Source organism: Anomaloglossus baeobatrachus, chromosome 10 (assembly GCF_048569485.1).
Source record: "Anomaloglossus baeobatrachus isolate aAnoBae1 chromosome 10, aAnoBae1.hap1, whole genome shotgun sequence".
NCBI lineage: Eukaryota > Metazoa > Chordata > Amphibia > Anura > Aromobatidae > Anomaloglossus > Anomaloglossus baeobatrachus.
The window spans coordinates 196,885,249-196,906,966 of record NC_134362.1 but is presented as its reverse complement, the minus strand read 5'-3'; the positions used below and the strand labels follow the sequence as shown (position 1 = coordinate 196,906,966).

At 45.1% G+C, this 21,718-nt stretch overlaps 1 protein-coding gene across 2 annotated transcripts in view; it reads right to left on the bottom strand.

Annotated features, from left to right (window-relative positions):
- SLC7A10 (solute carrier family 7 member 10) overlaps nucleotides 1–21,718 on the bottom strand; it is an 80,391-nt gene that overhangs the window by 19,846 nt on the left and 38,827 nt on the right. The window contains exons 2-4 of one of the 2 annotated variants that reach the window (XM_075326103.1): nucleotides 16,924–17,128; nucleotides 12,374–12,525; nucleotides 10,125–10,250 (exon numbers count right to left, since the gene is read on the bottom strand). In XM_075326103.1, the coding sequence (XP_075182218.1) occupies nucleotides 10,125–10,250; nucleotides 12,374–12,525; nucleotides 16,924–17,128 (483 nt within the window). Of the gene's footprint in view, nucleotides 1–10,124; nucleotides 10,251–12,373; nucleotides 12,526–16,923; nucleotides 17,129–21,718 lie in introns of those variants that run through there. The other variant, XM_075326104.1, reaches the window with a different exon arrangement.

Below are 21,718 nucleotides of genomic sequence, written 5' to 3'. Positions count from 1 at the left end.
GGCACCGTCTTGGTTCTGCCACGGGCCTGGAGAGGGGAGTTGAGGGGGACACCCCCTGCAGTCTAGGGGCAGGTGGGGCAGTCGCAGAATTCATCTTACCCCCTCTCCAGGTGCTACTGGTGGCCGCTCTCCTGGCCTCAGGGGCCCGATTGTTGGTGTAGTCATCAGCCAGGGCAGCTGTAGCCGTGGACCCCTTTGGCTTCTGGTCTCGGATGAACTGGCGGAGATCCTCAGGGCAGTTCCACAAGAGTTGCTCCATGATGACCAAGTCCAGGATCTCTGGTCCGGTGGAAAGCTGCAGGCCTTGGGTCCAGTGGTCGGCAGCTCGGGCAAGGGCCCGCCGGTGGTCAGCCCAGGAGTCCTTTGGTCCCTTCTGCAGGGTCCGGAACTTCTTGCGGTAGGACTCCGGAGTGAGGTTGTACTGTTGGATCAGGGCCCGCTTGATGGTGTCGTAGCCCTGATCTGCCTCAGTAGGCAAGTCCCCAAGGATTTCCAGGGCCTTACCCCTTAAACGGGGGTCAGGTATTTGGCCCACTGGTCCTTGTCCAGATGGTGCTGCAGGCAAGTCCGTTCAAAAGCAGTCAGGAAAGAGTCCAAGTCTCCATCCTTCTCCAGCACTGGGAAGTCCTCAACACGGACCTTTGGAAGTTTGGTGTCTTGAAGGTCACGGGTGGCTGATGAGGGCTGGAGCTGAGCTAGCTGCAGCTGGTGGTCACGCTCTGCCTGTTGCTGTCCCTCTTCACGTGCTGCTTGCCGCTCCGCAGCCTCACGCGCTGCTTGCCGCTCCGCAGCCTCACGCGCTGCTTGCCGCTCCGCAGCCTCACGCGCTGCGTGCCGCTCCGCAGCCTCACGCGCTGCCTGTCGCTCACGCTCGGCCATGAGTATCTTGTAGGTATCCCGGTCTCCAACCATAAGCCTGGCCAAGGCAGCTTGAAGGAGGGCCTCTGCACCTCTCAGGCCGGAGGGATTGGCAAGTGGTGATCTGCGGCACGCTGCAGAGCCAGGTGATTCACTGTCCATTTCAGAGCGGAGGACTGGCATCTGGCTCGTTGAGGACCCTTGGGCGAGCTCCTCCTCATTTTGTCCAGCAGTGCCAGGTTGTGCGATGTCCTCTGCAGAGCTGTTCTCTGGCGTCGGGCTCTTGGAGGGCTCATGGACAACCTCCTCATCGTCTCTGGCCTGAGCATCGGCCATTCCTTTGGCTTTGCTCCTGGTGCTCTCAGCCATTGTTGCAGACTTTGGTCACTGACACAGAACTGACACCTGATGCGCCCACACACCTTACAGTATCTGCACTCTGACACTCTAGTGTTGAGCTAGTCTGAAGACCCCAGCAGCCACAGCTGCTGCAGGCAGTCTTTAGTGTCTGGGAGTATGGTCTCACACTCACACACTATTATCTCGATCCCACCGCTTGCCACCAATATGTCACGAACCACCGGGGGGGTCACTCAGAAATCCCCCGCGCTGGCTACCAGTACGTCACAATCGGGGGGTAACAAGTGGGGGTCAACCCTCCTTTATACCTCCCGACCGACAGACAGAGCACGTGACGCGCTCTCTAGCGCCCCTCTTATAGTCAGGCCAATTATGGAATTGCCCGACAATAAGCAAGGAGGCCGCTATACTACTTATGCCGATTATTGAAGGGTCCCCGGTGAGAGTAGGGTATATATTCCCCCGACCTCCGCGGGCGGAATATATAAAATCCCCCCCGAATCTCACTGGCCTCCCCACAATAATCCTTGGCACAACTCGCTGCCACCAACCGCTTCACGGTAACTATTAGCCGAACACACAGACGTGGGATTCAAGATCGAGATAACAGAACAACCCAAGATTAATTATATATTTTAATCGGCCGAAGCCACACTAGAAACTACAATATATACAATAGGGGATCTATATACATAGGTCAGAGTACAGTTACAATCAAAGCATGGTTTACAAACAGGCATACATAGTTCCAGCAGTTACCTTGTGCGTCTGGCCACAGGGGGGGGCCGTGGACCAGGTTTCCAGGATCTCTCTCACAGGTCTTCCCTGACCAGACCCCCGAGCAAAAGAACACTGGGAAATGGCCGAAGTAGGGTTATCAACCTGGGCAAATACAGGTCCCCTCCTACCTTAGTGACCTCACAGGGAAGCACTGCCAGTCCCCCTGCATTGAGTCAGAGTAATATCCCAGAAGGGGCTATTACCTGCAACTCCGGACAGGGAGGTCCGATCGGGATGGTTCTGGTGCCATCAGATCCGCCCGCGTCCCCTCTGCATTTTGAGTCCAAGCACGACTCATTTACCGGACTCCTACTAGCAGTTCTCTATATCTCGCCGCCCCAGGGTGCCATATAGACTTCGAGGATATGCACAGATTCGGCTTGAAGTCCCGATTCTAACGATGTAGGAGGTGTATGGCTGAAACGCACCGTAATATCATAACTGGGTATGATATTACGGAGCCAGCAGTATGCTCTCCTGCGGGGGACTAGCTACTTTTGGTTTTGCTAGGTCCCTGCCCACTCTCTTTGATGAGTGGACACAGCTCCCAGGGGGTCTTCCTCTCTCTGTGTTTTAGAGGCCTGAGAGAACAAGCAATCTCCATATCAGAGGAGATGGCTGTTGGAGGTGTAAGTGGGACTTCACACCTTTCCAGATGCTGGCATCTGAGAAGTACCTCAGTGTGTGAAGGGACAAGGGAGGGGGGTTGCCCTCAGGGGGGTGATGAGAAAAATGATGACTGGACATCATCATTCCTCTTAATATCCCAAGATTTCCCTCACAGTGGATCTTGTGTTATTTACCGTATATAGAGGAATTATCACTCATGGTACAGGAGGGGGAGGAGGTGAGCTGTGACATCACCTATTGTGAATAGTGGATCCTGCATTATTTACTGTATATAGAGGTGTTATCAGTCATTGTACAGGAGGAGGAAGAGATGAGCTGGGACATCACCTATTGTGAATGGTGGATTCTGCGTTATCTACTGTATATACAGGTGTTACCAGTCATTGTACAGGAAGGGGAGTATGTAAGCTGTGACATCACCTATTGTGTTTGGTGAATCCTGTTAAATCTACTTTATAGGTGTTATCAGTCATTCTACAGGAGGAAGTGAGCTGTGATGTCACCTATTGTGAATAGCGGATCCTGTGTTATTTACTGTATATAGAGGAATTATCACTCATTGTACAGGAGGAGAAGGTGAGCTGTGACATCACTTATTGTGAATGGTGGATCCTGTGTTATCTACTGTATATAGAGGTGTTATCAGTAATTGTATTGGAAGGGGAGGGGAGTAGGTGAGCTATGACATCACCTATTGTGTTTGGTGTATCCTGTTAAATCTACTTTATATAGAGGTGTTATTAGTCATTATACAGGAGGAGGTGAGCTGTGATATCCACCTACAGTATTGTGAATGGATCATTCTACAGAGAATTGTTATCTTATCTTGTCTTTGTCGATAAGGAAACTTCTGAAAGCCTTCTGTACAGTACAGGAATTGTTAGTTTAGCATATGGCCTAGTAACCAGTGTGGAAATTGCACAATCTCAGAATTTTATTAAATATAGATAGTAATATGAAAAATTTGAATAAAATATTGTTTAGGGTTTTTTTTAAGCATTTAACATAAAAACCTTATTTTAAGAATAGAAGAATAGGTAATTTTCAGATGACCTTTTATTTTTGCAGGGAAACAATATTCGATTGCTTTACTTCTGAAGTAGTGCTGGTGAAGTGCTTCTGAAGAAGTGCTGGTGAAGTACTTCTGAAGTAGTGCTGGTGAAGTATGTTGAATATTCTTAAAGGGATTGTCTAGAATTAGACACGGCTGGTGTCTTGCAGTACCACAAAGGCAACCTGCTTGTATATCTCAGCCACAAATTGCGCTATAATACCATTATTGAGAAGCCATGATACTGCACTGCTGGGGAAGAAAGTGGCTTTGTTTTTCTAACCCTGGACAACCTTTAACCAGTATTTCTGCAGCCACGATCTGGGACAGAGGTGTTTGCTCGTAGTCAGTATTCTGCTTATTCTGTTAGATGTGAGAAATGAGCTAAGCTGTGTTCATAGAGTGTCTGAGCCTCGCATTAAAAGGTGCAGAAAGCGCCAAACTGGCTGCTGCTAAGTGCTTGTGTAGCATAATGCATCCTCCAAAAGAATACCATGAGCTCCGTAATAGATGTAGCATGCTCTTGATACATTTGTGTATATACAGTACTGACCAAAAGTTTGGACACACCTTCTCATTCAAAGAGGTTTTTTATTTTCATGAAAATTGTAGATTCACATTGAAGGCATCAAAACTATGAATTAACACATGTGGAATGAAATACTTAACAAAAAAGTGTGAAACAATTGAAAATATGTCTTATATTCTAGGTTCTTCAAAGTAGACACCTTTTGCTTTGATTACTGCTTTGCACAGTCTTGGCATTCTCTTGATGAGCTTCAAGAGGTAGTCAGCGGAAATGGTTTTCTAACAGTCTTGAAGGAGTTCCCAGAGATGCTTAGCACTTGTTGGCCCTTTTGCCTTCACTCTGCGGTCCAGCTCACCCCAAACCATCTCGATTGGGTTCAGGTCTGGTGACTGTGGAGGCCAGGTCATCTGGCGTAGCACCCCATCACTCTCCTTCTTAGTCAAATAGCCCTGGAGGTGTGTTTGGGGTCATTGTCCTGTTGAAAAATAAATGATGGTCCAACTAAACGCAAACCGGATGGAATAGCATGCCGCTGCAAGATGCTGTGGTAGCCATGCTGGTTCAGTATACCTTCAATTTTGAATAAATCCCCAACAGTGTCACCAGCAAAGCCCCCCGACACCATCACACCTCCTCCATGCTTCACAGTGGGAACCAGGCATGTAGAGTGCATCCATTCACCTTTTCTGCGTCACACAAAGACACGGTGGTTGGATCCAAAGATCTCAAATTTGAACTCATCAGACCAATCAGATTTCCACTGGTCTAATGTCCATTCCGGATCCAAAGATCTCAAATTTGAACTCATCAGACCAATCAGATTTCCACTGGTCTAATGTCCATTCCTTGTGTTCTTTAGCTCAAACAAGTCTCTTCTGCTTGTTGCCTGTCCTTAGCAGTGGTTTCTAAGCAGCTATTTTACCATGAAGGCTGCTGCACAAAGTCTCCTCTTAACAGTTGTTCTAGAGATGTGTCTGCTGCTAGAACTCTGTGTGGCATTGACCTGGTCTCTATTCTGAGCTGCTGTTAACCTGCGATTTCTGAGGCTGGTGACTCGGATAAACTTATCCTCTGCAGCAGAGGTGACTCTTGGTCTTCCTTTCCTGGGGCGGTCCTCATGCCAGTTTCTTTGTAGCATTTGATGGTTTTTGCCACTGCACTTGTGGACACTTTCAAAGTTTTCCCAATTTTTCGGCCTGAGTGACTGACCTTCATTTCTTAAAGTAATGATGGCCACTCGTTTTTCTTTACTTAGCTGCTTTTTTCTTGCCATAATACAAATTCTAACAGTCTATTCAGTAGGACTATCAGCTGTGTATCCACCAGACGTCTGCACAACACCACTGATGGTCCCAACCCCATTTATAAGGCAAGAAATCCCACTTATTAAACCTGACAGGGCACACCTGTGAAGTGAAGACCATTTCCGGTGACTACCTCTTGAAGCTCATCAAGAGAATGCCAAGAGTGTGCAAAGCAGTAATCAAAGCAAAAGGCGGCTACTTTGAAGAACCTAGAATATAAGACATATTTTCAGTTGTTTCACACTTTTTTAAGTATTTCCGTCCACATGTTTTAATTCATAGTTTTTTCTCTATCTCGTTCCGTTTTCAAGATAAAAATGCTAACTCCGTTGTTTTCCACCAGGTGGCGCTATAGGTGGTTTCATTGCGTAGCGCATGGCTACTTTACTATACCTAGACACCACTTCTATGCCAATAGCTGCAGCCTTTCTCAAGTTAATGACGGTGGGCAGGATATAGGTGGACACACACTGTATATTGGCAAGGTATATCTCCAACAAAGGATTCTGGCACAGTATTGCCATTCAGTGGCATAAATCAGCCATTGGCCACAATGCCGAATATTTTAGACCATGGTATATTTTTGCAGAGGTCCAGTATTTAGGGAAACATAGTCTGCTTGTTCCCTATACAGGTAAGGCAATGGCACACATACAGCAGAAGCTCCTGTACAAGAACAGTATATGGGCACTTTGCAGTCCAATAGCTCCTCATAATGCACAATTCCACCAGAGTTGGAGGTAGAAGTGGCCACCTTATCTCCTGGGCCCTTGTGCGGCTGCACCAACAACATGTCCACCACTGACGTAAGGTATAAAAGTCAGACAGATGCAAAAAGGATACGTTTTTTGGCTTCTGTTGGACTTTTTCCAGTGCATAGCCAAATATAGGGCCCAGACAGACACTGTATATGTGGCGCCCCTGAGGCTCCAGTCGCCACAGAGTATTGCACCTGATTTAAGGTGTAGTGCTGAACCCGTATCCGGAGGAGGTTGGTACCGGTTTCACCACTTACACACTCAAATACACAACCAGATTGCCTGCCCTCCCCAATGGGGACCGGGCTAGGGTAGGGTCTTAAGGTTGCCTTCAAACATGGGGGGGCACCATCCACTAGTGACAGGGACCCGGTGAGGAGCAGCCACTTAGGTGGAGTTTTGAGCCAACACAACAGTCAGGAGTTCTCCAGCAGGAGAGGAAAGGAGCAGATGTGCCTTACCGGTGCTCTGGTGGGACACGGGAGCTCACACGGTTACCTAAGGGAGAACTTCATTGCTCCCTCGGAACCGGTGCCACACAGGGTGCAGGATCCTATGGAAGATCATTCTCCAAGTTGGTTTTCCAGAATCTGCCGGGACGGGGAGGTTTCAAGCTTCCCTGACCACACAGAGCCCGAAACCACAGTGCCAGATAGGATCCGGGGCCTTGGAGAGCACCAGGTCCCATTGCGGAACCGCGGCACCTGCAAATAGGGACAAGTGTACTATTCGAGACGGACTGGGGTCCCCAAGTAGCTTTAAGCCAACACACACGGCGCTAGGAGTAAGGGACTCACCGAGCACCATACTGGATTGACCTCCAAAGGAATCCGGGTTCGACGGGGTCAATCACAGCGAGTGACCAGTACCACCTGGGTGAGCGTCATCAAAAAGTGAGTAAAGACACCTGCAACCGCAGTACTTACTTGGACTATTGCCATCACTACTGCCCTCATCATCCTCCCGGGGCCCACTCCACCTGTGGGGAGCCGGACCATCTCTGGCTGCTACTACCATCCGCCCCGGAGGACAACGGCGGCAGCGGCGGCTCATTCCCTGGCTGCGTATCACAGGTGGCGTCACGACAATCATCCTACTACAATCCCCATCATCTTCCCTCCTTATTGGTGTACACCTCGGGGCATGAAGCCGTACAGGCCACTGCGACATCCCAGATCATCCCACCAGCCTCGTGACGAGTAACTCACGGGATTCCCCGTGCCTGACAACCCCTACCACCTGGGGGCTACATACAGTTAGGTCCAGAAATATTTGGACAGTGACACAATTTTCGCGAGTTGGGCTCTGCATGCCACCACATTGGATTTGAAATGAAATCTCTACAACAGAATTCAAGTGCAGATTGTAACGTTTAATTTGAAGGTTTGAACAAAAATATCTGATAGAAATTGTAGGAATTGTCACATTTCTTTACAAACACTCCACATTTTAGGAGGTCAAAAGTAATTGGACAAATAAACCAAACCCAAACAAAATATTTTTACTTTCAATATTTTGTTGCGAATCCTTTGGAGGCAATCACTGCCTTAAGTCTGGAACCCATGGACATCACCAAACGCTGGGTTTCCTCCTTCTTAATGCTTTGCCAGGCCTTTACAGCCGCAGCCTTCAGGTCTTGCTTGTTTGTGGGTCTTTCCGTCTTAAGTCTGGATTTGAGCAAGTGAAATGCATGCTCAATTGGGTTAAGATCTGGTGATTGACTTGGCCATTGCAAAATGTTCCACTTTTTTGCACTCATGAACTCCTGGGTAGCTTTGGCTGTATGCTTGGGGTCATTGTCCATCTGTACTATGAAGCGCCGTCCGATCAACTTTGCGGCATTTGGCTGAATCTGGGCTGAAAGTATATCCCGGTACACTTCAGAATTCATCCGGCTACTCTTGTCTGCTGTTATGTCATCAATAAACACAAGTGACCCAGTGCCATTGAAAGCCATGCATGCCCATGCCATCACGTTGCCTCCACCATGTTTTACAGAGGATGTGGTGTGCCTTGGATCATGTGCCATTCCCTTTCTTCTCCAAACTTTTTTCTTCCCATCATTCTGGTACAGGTTGATCTTTGTCTCATCTGTCCATAGAATACTTTTCCAGAACTGAGCTGGCTTCATGCGGTGTTTTTCAGCAAATGTAACTCCGGCCTGTCTATTTTTGGAATTGATGAATGGTTTGCATCTAGATGTGAACCCTTTGTATTTACTTTCATGGAGTCTTCTCTTTACTGTTGACTTAGAGACAGATACACCTACTTCACTGAGAGTGTTCTGGACTTCAGTTGATGTTGTGAACGGGTTCTTCTTCACCAAAGAAAGTATGCGGCGATCATCCACCACTGTTGTCATCCGTGGACGCCCAGGCCTTTTTGAGTTCCCAAGCTCACCAGTCAATTCCTTTTTTCTCAGAATGTACACGACTGTTGATTTTGCTACTCCAAGCATGTCTGCTATCTCTCTGATGGATTTTTTCTTTTTTTTCAGCCTCAGGATGTTCTGCTTCACCTCAATTGAGAGTGCCTTTGACCGCATGTTGTCTGGTCACAGCAACAGCTTCCAAATGCAAAACCATACACCTGTAATCAACCCCAGACCTTTTAACTACTTCATTGATTACAGGTTAACGAGGGAGACGCCTTCAGAGTTAATTGCAGCCCTTAGAGTCCCTTGTCCAATTACTTTTGGTCCCTTGAAAAAGAGGAGGCTATGCATTACAGAGCTATGATTCCTAAACCCTTTCTCCGATTTGGATGTGAAAACTCTCATATTGCAGCTGGGAGTGTGCACTTTCAGCCCATATTATATATAGAATTGTATTTCTGAACATGTTTTTGTAAACAGCTAAAATAACAAAACTTGTGTCACTGTCCAAATATTTCTGGACCTAACTGTATGCACAAAGTCTCAAAGACACATAACAAGTCTGTTGAAACGGACTTTATGCAAAGGAGATCTTGTGGGTTCGCATGTACATAGAGAATCACCTTAAGGCTTATTTTTCTCCTTTAGAAACAATATGTCTGGATGAGAATACTTCTGTAATATAGCAAGCACATATTTGCCTACATTTCCGAGGACATTTAAGCACCCCTCCTACTGAGAACATACCCCCAAGATAGTGGCAGACATACCATTGCTGCAAACTGTGCAGTCACACAGGGGCCAAAGAGGTAAAACGGGGGCAACGTCCATCACAGAAGCAGGTGGATTTGTGAATTATGATGGACTGTTGGTCTATAAAGTGCCCCTATATTGTTTTTCCAAAGGGGCTCGCTTCTGTCTGTGTCCGCTCCTGCAAAAAGTTATGCTCTCTAGGTCCACCTTAGAGCACAGACATTTGGTTACGGCTTTATCAAGTCGAGCCCATAAATTAGGATCTCCATTGACTTATATGGAGTTCGGGAACAAGTTCAGGTCAAGTTTGGTTCCTTAAATGAACTTTTAACTAAAGTCCGACCGAAACCTAAAGTTCCATAGGTCAGCGCATCTCTAATCATTAGGAAATAAAATATGTGCCATATGGGCACCAAATCACAAATCTGTAATAAATGGATCAAAAATACACTCTTGTGCCGAAGGCCCAGTTCTAGCTGTATGTAACTGCACAGGAGGATGCATCACCCGACATTACTCTAGGGGGCGCCACTGACCATTGAGGGCATCCAGACCTTGCTTTGCCATTCTTGGTGCACCAAGCTCTAGAAAGGCAGATGAACGGGATCCAGAAAACTGTGCCAACACTTACTGATTATTATTTGGGGACTATGTGGTACAATAAGAGGTCATCAGGGGAAGGTATTACACAGGAACTATGAATGACAGAAAATCTAAAATGTTGTACCTTTAAATATTTGCATAAACCCAACGACTATAATAAGGCCCAATGCTAGAAGTTTCCCGGCAGTGAATATGTCCTGGATCCGCGTCGCCCACCGGACGCTGGTGCTGTTCACCCATGTGAGCAATACTGCAACAAAGAAACGGTCATCAGACCAAATGCAACTGTAACCTTTTATTATACATTTCTGGATACTTTCATTTCCGCCTTTTTAGATATAGTTCATTATCTGCACATTTAGACCAGATTTTTCTTTTTCTTCATAGCAATAAGACCACAGATAATTTCATAATGATCGTCTTTCCTATTGATTTATGTTTTTAATGAATAGATTCATCTTGCCAGAAACCCCTCTTTTAGGTCAGATCTTTCTTTTGAGACCCCTAATTATGTTTAAAAATAAAAAGTCTTGCCTTGGGGACCCGACAGACAGGTTCTTGCATTAAACAAATGTGAATGGATGGCATGTAATGTAATGGTGCATGTGAGTGGGTGGTCGTACTTTCCCCCAGTGAATACGGCTGATGGCTAGAAGTGAAATAATGGCCATCAAAAAAATAAAATAAATAATAGGAGTCAAATCAGGAACAGAAATAATTGGATATTTTCCCAGGAGTGTTATAATCTTTGTTATGTAGATGATAATTGTCCACAGCAGAATGATTTCTTGTATCGGGCTGCCATCTAGAGGTAAATATGTGAAGTACAAATGAAAAATAAATATACACAGTTAGGTACTTTGCACGTTGCGACATCGCTACTGCGATGTCGTCGGGGTTAAATCGAAAGTGACGCACATCCGACGCCAGTAACGACGTCGCAACATATAAAGCCTAGATGCACCGATAAACGATCGCAAAAGCGTCGTAAATCGGTGATCTGTGTAGTGTCGGTCATTTCCATAATGCCGGTGCAGCGACAGGTACGATGTTGTTCCTGGTTCCTGCGGCAGCACACATCACTGTGTATGAAGCTGCAGGAGCGAGGAACATCTCCTTACCTGTCTCCACCAGCTATGCGGAAGGAAGGAGGTGGGCGGGATGTTTACGTCCCGCTCATCTCCGCTCCTCCGCTTCTATTGGCCACCTGTCGTGTGACATCGCTGTGACACCGCACGACACGCCCCCTTAGGAAGGAGGCGGGTCGCCGGCCAGAGCGACGTCGCAGGGCAGGTGAGTGCATGTGAAGCTGCCGTAGCGATAATGTTCGCTACGGCAGCTATCACAAGAAATCGCATGTGCGACGGGGGCGGGGACTATCGCACTCGGCATCGTTACCATCGGCTAGCGATGTCGCAGCGTGCAAAGTACCCCTAAGACTGGATTCACACTTGTACAAGGATCACAGTGCACTGACCGGACCAGTCGCTGGCTCTCCTGGCAGGAGTGGGTCAGCTACATATATTTCTATACATCTACCCTGCTCCTATCAGGAGAGCCAGCGTCCGGCCCGGATAGTGCAATGCGATTCTCACATGTGACTCCAGCCTTAGGCCCCCTTCACACATTCGTGTCTCCGGTACGTGTGAGGTCTGTTTTCACAGGTTCCGGAGACACGTGCGTGTTTTCTCATGGACTGTGTGTCCATGTGGAGTATATGTTTGTCCGTGTGCTCCAGACATAGACATGTCCGTTTTTCTCCGGCAGCATGGGTGTCACACAGACCACATGGATGTGCTCCATGTGACATCAGTGTGACACGTACCGGAGAAAACCACGTTTTTGTGAAATAAAAAGAATTTCTACACTCACGTTCTCCAGTACTGCTGTCTTCAGCCCTGTTGTCACTTTCTTCTGATCACGGCTCATTGCATATTCACTGAAACGAGGACCGGAAGCAGCAGCAGCAGGGAGACAGCGGCGGCCGGCGACCACAGAGTGGAAGACATCAGCACCATGGACAGCAGCAGCAGGGATAGGTGAGCAGAAAGTCCTTGTTCTCTGTGTATTATCACGGATAGCACACCGAGAACACTCATGTGCCAAAATCACGGCACACGGAGGGACATACACACCTTTTACATGTCCGTGCAAAACGTGTGTGGTTTTTCTTGAACGAGTTAGGCTGAGTCCAGTAATCACCCGTTAGAACTGATCCATTGGAAAAAAAAAGTTCTGCAAACACAAGTTGTTTATTTTCCGGTTTGAAAATTTTTATTTTTGCAGAATTTTTTAACATGAGAGTCAAAGGAAAACCGATCCGTTCACTGATTGCTATTTACTCATCCATTGTGTCATAAATGTCATACTCACACAAACAGACCAGAGAAAGTGTCCTGGTGGCGTCATATGGAGGTATACAGTCTGGAAATACGGGCTGCAGGACATAGTTTGAGAACGTCAGTGCGATGACTGCCAGGCTTGTAGGGTACATAATGAGAACTGCACTCCATAGCAGCAGGAACCTGGGGGAACAGGGAAGAAGGGTCACATGTCTCTTTATATAATGACATCTACAAAAATACCCCCTTCAACAACCACTTACATGTATTCGGAAGACTTTAGTATGTTATCCTTATAAGTATAGTGCATTGCAAAAGTATTCATACCCTCTGAACTTTTCCACACTTTTTTCACGTTACACCCACAAACCTACATGGATTTTATGGGGATTTAATGTGATATACCAACACAAAGAGGCAAGTATTTGTGACATGTAAAGGCAATGATACATATTTTTCTAAATATTTTAAAAATATAAATCTGAAAATTGTGACGTGCATTTGTATTCAGCCCCCCTGTAGTCTGATACCACTAAATCAAATCCTCAGTGTCCAATTGCCTGCAGAGTTAGTAAATTATAGTCTTCTTCTGTGTAATTTGTCAGTATAACTACAGCTGTTTTGTGAAGTCTTCAATGGTGTAAAAAAAACCCCAAAACCTAAAAACCCCCACCCCAAAAAAATCCAAACTCTGAACATCTCAAATAGCACTGTTCAATGCATCATCCAAAACTGGAAGGAGTATGGCACAACTGCGAAGCTACCAAGACATGGCCTTCTACCTAAACTGACATCCCAAGGAGACCACTAATTAGAGAAGCAGCCAAGTGGCCCATGGTTAGTGGAGGAGTCGCAGAGATCCACCACTCAGGTGGGAGAATCCATCCACAGAATGACTATTAGCCGGAGACTACAGAAATCTAGCCTTTATAGAACAATGGCAAGAAGAAACCATTTTGAAAGCCATAAGAAGTCCCGTTTGCACTATGCAAAAAGCCATTTAGGAGATGCAGTGAGCATGTGGAAGAAGGTGCTCTGGTCAGATGAGACCAACGTAGAACTTTGTGGGCTAAATGCAAAATGCTATATGTGGCGGAAAACTAGCACTATACATCACCCTGAGAAGACCCTACCCACCGTCACCCATGGTGGAGGCAGCATCCTGCTGTGGGGAGGCCTTTCTTCAGCAGGGGCAAGGAAGTTGTCAGAGTTGATGGGAAGATAGATGCAGCTAAATATAGGGCAATCCTAAAGGAAAATCCGTTAGAGGCTGCAAAAGACTTGAGCCTGGGGCGTAGGTTCATCTTCCCGCCGGACAACGACCCTAAACATCCGGCCAGAGCTATAATGGATGTCTCAGAACAGAGCATATTCATGTGTGTGTGAACGACCCAGTCACAGTCCAGACCTAAATCACATCTTGGAAAAGATGTGAAAACTGCTGATCACAGACGTCTCCATCTAATCTCACTGAGCGAGAGCTCGTGTGCAAAGAAGAAGGGAAAAATGTCACCGGAAGATGTGTAAAGCTGGAGAGACAAACCCCAAAAGAGTCCCAGCAGTAACTGCAGGGAAAGGTGCTCCTACAAAGTATTGGCTCAGGGGGGCTGAATACAAATGCACATCACAATTTTGAGATTTACATTTTTAAAATATTTAGAAAATCATATATGATTTCCTTTACACTTCACAAATACTTGCTAATTTGTGTATATAACATAAAATACATTTTACGTTTGTATGAATACTTTTTCAAGATACTGTACATACAATAGTTTATAACCTCTTCATGCTTTTAGGTACATTTAGGTATTAGATTATATTTATGACTAAATATAAATGCATTATTTTACCAAATTAGCCAATCAGAGGGATCATTTGAGAAGGGAACAAACAATATTTAGAAAGGTCATTGTTTTTAATTTCTAAATTAATTCTTAAATGTCCGATCCATAGACAATCCAGAGAGGAGAAGTTGCACTTCTACACTGACCAAAATTATAAACGCAACACTTTTGTTTTGCTCCCAGTTTTCATGAGTTATCCTGATGGTCCTCAAAATGCCAGAGACTGTGCCTGTTCATCCCGGCTGTGCCTCCAGCCTCAGCTATCCCGGTGTCCCTCACCACTCTAGAAACTGTGCCTGTCCATCCTGGCTGTCTCTCGAGCCTCAGCTATCCCGGTGTCCCTCACCACTCTAGAAACTGTGCCTGTCCATCCTGGCTGTCTCTCGAGCCTCAGCTATCCCGGTGTCCCTCACCACTCTAGAAACTGTGCCTGTCCATCCTGGCTGTCTCTCCATCCTCAGCTATCCCGGTGTCCCTCACCACTCTAGAAACTGTGCCTGTCCATCCTGGCTGTCTCTCCATCCTCAGCTATCCCGGTGTCCCTCACTACTCTAGAAACTGTGCCTGTCCATCCTGGCTGTCTCTCCAGCCTCAGCTATCCCGGTGTCCCTCACCACTCTAGGGACTGTGCCTGTTGGTCCCGGCCGTGCCTCCAGCCTCAGCTATCCCGGTGTCCCTCACCACTCCAGAGACTCTGCCTGTCGATTCCGGCTGTACCTCTAGCCTGTGCTATCCTGGTGGCTCTCGCCATGCCAGAAACTGTGTCTGTTCGCCGTGGCCGTGCTTCTGGCCTCAGCTATCCCGGTGGCTCTTGCCACACCAGAGACTATCTGCCTTGATTGTGCCATCTACCCCGACCACTTATGTGGTCCACGTCTACACTTGAGACCCAGCCCTGCCACTTGTGTCCACCCTAGCCCTGGGGATCAGCTGCCTCAGTCCTGGTCCCTGCCCTGGGAGTAGCATCTAGCGTCAGCGTCGCGGTGGGCGCTTAGTCAAGACCCTCTCACTTAAAGGGTGAGAGGTCCAGTGGGTCCTCTTCTACTCGCCGCAGTTCAACAATTTGGCAATGAGCTTGACAAAGTCTATGAGTAGAGTTGAGCGGATAGTGCAAAATCCGGGTCCGGCGGCTATCCGGCGCGTTGAAAAAGAAATCCGGATCCGATCCGGAGTTCGGCTCCATGTATGTCAATGGGGATTGGAATCCGAGAACGAGAGAGAGAAGAAAAAAAAAAACGAATCCGGGTCCGGGTCAGAGCCGGATCGGATGCTGAAACCGCGCGGATCCAGATTTTTACAGTTCGGGTCCGCTCAACACTATCTATGAGGAATGTGAAACGTTTGACTCTCATGGACATAGATCTGCTTATACATGGCCAAATTGACTCCTTTTCTCTGGATTGCTAAAAAGGTGAGCAATAGATCCCCCCCATTCTCCAGATAAATGGGACCCCTGTTGTTTTTAGTTTAAATGTCTCAAATAAGAATCGAATAAAAAACCAAAACTTTTTGCACCCCTGATTAATTAGCCTTTGCACATAGGGCAGCATAGATTTTCTTAAACATTCCACCAGGGTCAAAAAAAAAAAATATATTTTTTATTTTTTTTTTATTATCTAGAGAATTTTTCAGTATACTATACAATAAGACTGTCCATCAATGACAGGGAAGGAATATTGGATTGTGATATGAGGGCCGTGTGCAACCCCTGAGCTGATGACAGCAGGTCGGTGTCATATACTGCACATTACATTTCAGCACCAAGGCCAGAGGCAGTGCAGGCTCTCCTGTATTCACATCCAAAGATCAGCAGATCCTTTCCATGCTCCATCCACAGCACTACCTCCAATTAGCAGAAAATCTCCTCCATAGGATACGAGCCAAACCACAAGCTCCATGGAGGTTATTAATGTACTGTGTGCTTATTCTCAGGGAGACTGGCACCGTGGCCTGGGTGATAAAATGCCATGGGTTGAAAGAGGTTTACTGTCATGATCCAGGCAGGTATCTGTCGCTGTGGTTTCACCCACCTACGGCCTGGTCATATCAGGGGTTAATTCCTCCCTTCTTCGTTCTGGGATGCTATAACTTGGCACTGCACCTCCAGTTCAGCACCAGTGATAGTTTATGCTCTGCAGCGTGTATTACTGGTGCTGGTGAGTTTCCCGATCTGTCCTGCTTCCCTGCTACCTGATTCTGACTCGTACCCTCCGCCGTTCGTCCGCCTGTCCCGGTCCCTGATTCTACTGTGTACCCTTCCCTGTCTGTCTTTTCCCAGTCCTGACCTGTTTGTCTTCCTCCCTTGTTTGTACTTGGACTTCCTAGCATCTGACCTGTATCCACGCTCCTGACCACGACCTCAGTCTCTTCCTTCGGCTGTATCTGTGACTTCTCGGCTTCTGACTCTCGGCTCTCACCTGACCACGATTTGTCAATCCCTGTGCTATTGACGAGATCTCCTGCTGCTGACCCAGTATTCTGACTACTCTATTGCCCTCTGCTGGTTTACCTGCTAACTGCATTGCTTGTAACTTCAGCCTCTAGTGCAGCGCGATATGGCAGGCAGCTCCCGAACCGGTCCACAGTGCTGACGGAGCGGCACAGCTGCCTATTCATATGGACTGATACGTTCATCTACACCCAGCCTAATTTTTATTTTAGAACTGATAATATATTCCCCTGATTTCTGGGGATGCAAGAATGCAATGTAAAATCGTACAACATAAGTACTTACCCTGTTAACCCACCAAAAATCTCAGTGACATATGAATAATCACCTCCTGATTTAGGAATCGTGACTCCAAGCTCTGCATAACACATGGACCCGAGGGCAGACACGCCACCACCGAGAACCCAGACAATTAATGCCAAGCCCACAGACCCGCTGTGTTCTAGGACGCCCTTTGGAGAAATGAAGATACCGGAGCCTATAATGTTACCTTGAACAGAAGGACAAAGGTTAAGGTACAATAGACATCAGCACAATAATGAGTGTATACAAAATAACTTGTGATAAACTTTTTTTTTAGCACCCCAAATATATTCTGGGAGGGGAAAAGAGGCTTAGAGGAAATGCAATGACTGTATTATTTTTCCACCAGCATGTTTCCAGCTTCTTGAAGTTTAGACCCCCCCCCATATAAAGTATGGGGGGGGGGGTGGCAGTCAATTAAAATTAACAATTTAAAATTTCTACAACATTATAGTAATCCTGTTGTCTTATTCAGTTTTAGCAATAAATAGCATGTAGAATATACAGTGAATGAAATAAGTATTGAACATGTCACCAATTTTCTTAGTAAATCTGTTTGTAAAGGTGCTATTGACATGAATTCCTCACCAGATGTTGGTAACAACCCATCCAATCCACACAGGCAAAGTAATCAAACCACAGATGTCCATAAATTATGTGTAATAATGCGAAATATCACAGGGAAAATGTATTGAACACATAAAGAAAGAAAGGTACAATAGCCATGGAAAGTCATGAGACTAGTTGAAATCGGTTAGTAATTTTAAAGCAATGATGCCACTTTGTGAACAATAATATTAGCTGGCTTAACTGATGGCCTATAAAAAGGTTTCTCATTACCAAGGTGCCACACAAGAAACATCTCATGATGGGTAAAACCAGTGAGCTGTCTCAAGACCTTCACAACCTTATTGTTTTAAAACATACTGATGGCATTGGTTACAGTATTTCTAAACTATTGAATCAATAAATTATGTGTAATAATGAGAAATGACACAGGGAAAATGTATTGAACACACAAAGAAAAAGAGGTACAAAAGCCCTGGAAAGTCATGACACCAGTTGAAATTTATTAGTAATTAGAAAGCAATCCGGCCACTTAGGGAAAATAATATCAGCTGGTTTAAGTGATGGCCTATAAAAAGGTGCCTCATTACCAAGTGCCACACAAGAAACATCTCATAATGGGTAAAACCAGTGAGCTACCTTCACAATTTTATTGTTTGAAAACATACTGATGGCATTGGTTACAGAATTTCTAAACTACTGAAGGTTCTAGAGAGCATTGTTGGGGCCATAATCCGGAAGTGAAAAGAACTTCATGTCACCATAAACCGGCCACAATCAGGTGTTCCCCACAAGGTTCCAGTGAGTACTGTCAGGGCCACAAACCGGAAGTGAAAAGAACATAATTTCACCATAAAATGGTCACAACCAGGTGCTCACCAAGATTTTATGAGATATAGAAAAGACCTGGAATCAGTAGGTACAATTGTTTCACAGTAAATATTAAGTAATGCACTCCCTCTCCATGGCCTGTATGCACACTCCTATATGCACGCTCACCACGCAAGACTCCATTACTGGAGAAAAGGAAGGTTCAAGTGCCTTTAAACTTTGCTCAACAATATTTAGACAAGACTGTGAAATACTGGAAAAATATAATCTGGTCAGATGAGACCAAAACTAAACTTTGTGGAAGCCATAATAGACACCATGTTTGGAGGTCAAAAGGCAAATCGCCCCAAGTACACCAACAGTGACATGTGGAGGTGGGAACATCATGGTGTGCGGCTGTTTCAGCATATTACACTGGCAAACTTCATATAATTGAAGGAAGGATGGATATACAAATATACTGAGATAATCTAGATTGAAATCTGCTGCCATCTACTAGGATGATGAAGATGAAACGAGGGTGAACCTTAATACATCAGTGCCTTTCTCATTATTACACATCACTACATTTATGGATGTCTGTGGTTTGATTTCTTTGCTGGTGTGGATTGGATGGGTTGTTACCGATACCTGGTGGGAAATTCATGTCAATAGCACCATATTTACTTAGAAAATTGGTGACGTGTTCAATACTTATTTCACCCGCTGTATGTATAGTAAGCCTCCATGATTATAAGAAGAGAAGTCTCTAGCAGATCAAGCAAGACCTTTACAACCTTTTTAACAATTTAGATACTCCCGCAGCCCACAATGTGACAACTATGATACAATAGAGAGTTATTGTGCTTCTTTTACAAGGTGTTTTGCTACCGAGGAATATTTCCTGACATACACCCCCAACAGATGTCAAATTGTAGCCGACAGCAGCACACATCACCTATAGGTTTTATATATATATATATATATATATATATATATATATATATATATATATACATATATACATATATATATACATATATATATATATATATGTGTATATATATATATATATACACATATATATATATATATATATACACATATATATATGTATATATATGTATATATATATATGTGTATATATGTATGTATATATGTATATATGTATGTATGTATGTATATATGTATATATGTATGTATGTATGTATGTATATATATATGTATATATATATATATATATATATATATATATATATGTATGTATATATATATGTGTATATATATATATATATATATATATGTATGTATATATATATATATATATATATATATATATATGTATGTATATATATATATATATGTATGTATATATATATGTATGTATATATGTGTATATATATATATATACTTAATATCGCTATGTGGAATAGCATAGAAAACACAAATGATGTCTAACAATATATACCGGCCTGATGGAGGCCAAAAAAACCCAAACCGTACAGCAGGTGATTGACGACCCATTGATTCAGTAAATACTAGTGCATATTGCAAACGGAAATTGCAGTCTGAAACCATTCTAATTGGTCATACTTAGAGCCTAATTGTCCTACTACAACCTTTTTTAGGAACGTTATGGTCAAATTTTACAAAGGTGGAATTTGCACCTTGACTATTTCTTATGCCTTTCCAATACACTTAAATTGATGTTAATGCATTTCTAATGGGGATAGGGGAAAACACCTCTGGCAATAAATTACTTTCAAGGAAAACTAAAAGAATTGGAGATGTAATTCAATTATCTGTCACATGGTGTTTGGCTCAACTCACCGAGTGTCATGGCGGTATCCACACTATGCCTTCTCTTTTGCTTCTTAAGCCTGCTTTACATATTACGATTTCGCATACGATATCGTATGCGATCGTAACCGCCCCCATCGTATGTGCAGCACGTTCAATTTGTTGAATGTGCCGCACAAACGATTAACCCCCGTCACGCACACTTACCCGTCCATACGACCTCAATGTGGGCGGCGAACGTCCACTTCCTGGAGTGGGGGGGACGTTCGGCGTCACAGCGACGTCACGCGGCAGCCAGCCAATAGAAGCAGATCGGCGGAGATGAGCGGGAAGTAACATCCCGCCCACCTCCTTCCTTCTGCATTGCCGGCTGGAGCCGCAGGACGTAGGTAAAATCTGTTCAATGTTCCCCGGGTGTCACACACTGCGATGTGTGCTGCCTCGGGAACATTGAACAACCCGACGTGCAATTCGTCAGGATTCAACGACGTGCGTACGATGAACGTTTTAACGTTCAATCACAATCGCACGTACCTGTCACACACTGCAATGTACCTTACGATGCCGGATGTGCGTCACTTACGACGTGACCCCGCCGACACATCGTAAGATATATTGTAGCTTGTAAAGCAGGCTTTAGTTGCACCGACAGGCTCGGGCGTCAACCAGCTGTGTGCTTACTAGTGTTTGGATTTGCAGTAGTTAATCTCTGCTTACCAGCAGACAGACAAAAAGGTGCCCCCCTGCAAGAACATCATATGGGCCCTTTTTAGTCCAATAACTCATCAAAATGCACAATTCCACCTGCTTTTGTAGGTGGAATTGGGCACCCCTACCCCTTTGGCCCCTGTGTGGTTGAACCAATTATATGTCCACTCTGTCTTTGCTAGCGTACTGATTACCTCTTCGATCACATGTTGTGTGAGACCTATCACAGTTACTCCCCGCCTTTTTATTTTTTTTTACTATAAATTTTTATTAAGTTATAAAATATAAAACAATACAGTACATAGGCACTTTTCTCAAAGGATTTAAAAAATTGTAGTAACCCCACATTTCGTACTGTAAATTCCGGGGGAGGGAAAAACCGTTAAACTCCCCGTCTTTTTTTAAGATGGTGGAGCCTGTCTTCCCATGCCGACTATAGCTTTTGCTAAACCAGTCCCTGAGTTGTTGTGTTCCTGTTAGTGGTGATTTATTGTGTGCGTCTTGGTGTGCTGTGGAAATCCTTTCGTCGTCTGTTTATTTCCCCCTGCTCTTTATTCCCTCCTTATCACATATTGTTTTATATTGTCGCATGTTCGCGCTGTGTGATAGTTTTTGGTTTCCTCATTTGACTTTATCTGTGGGTTCAACCACTCTTGTCCCGGTCCTCCACTGGGGTAGGGGACAGGGGGTATTAGATCAAGATTAGTCAGGAGCAGGGCAAGGATGGCGGCCCAGACATCTTCACCATTAAAAGTATCTCTGGGATTAGAGACAGCCAAGGTACACTAGCCTAACAGCCAGTTCCCTGTTATCCCCTCACTCTCCGTGACAGCATCCTAATCCTTCTCTCTCTCCTCCCGAATCTTCCTTTCTACCAGGAAGATTCAGAAGG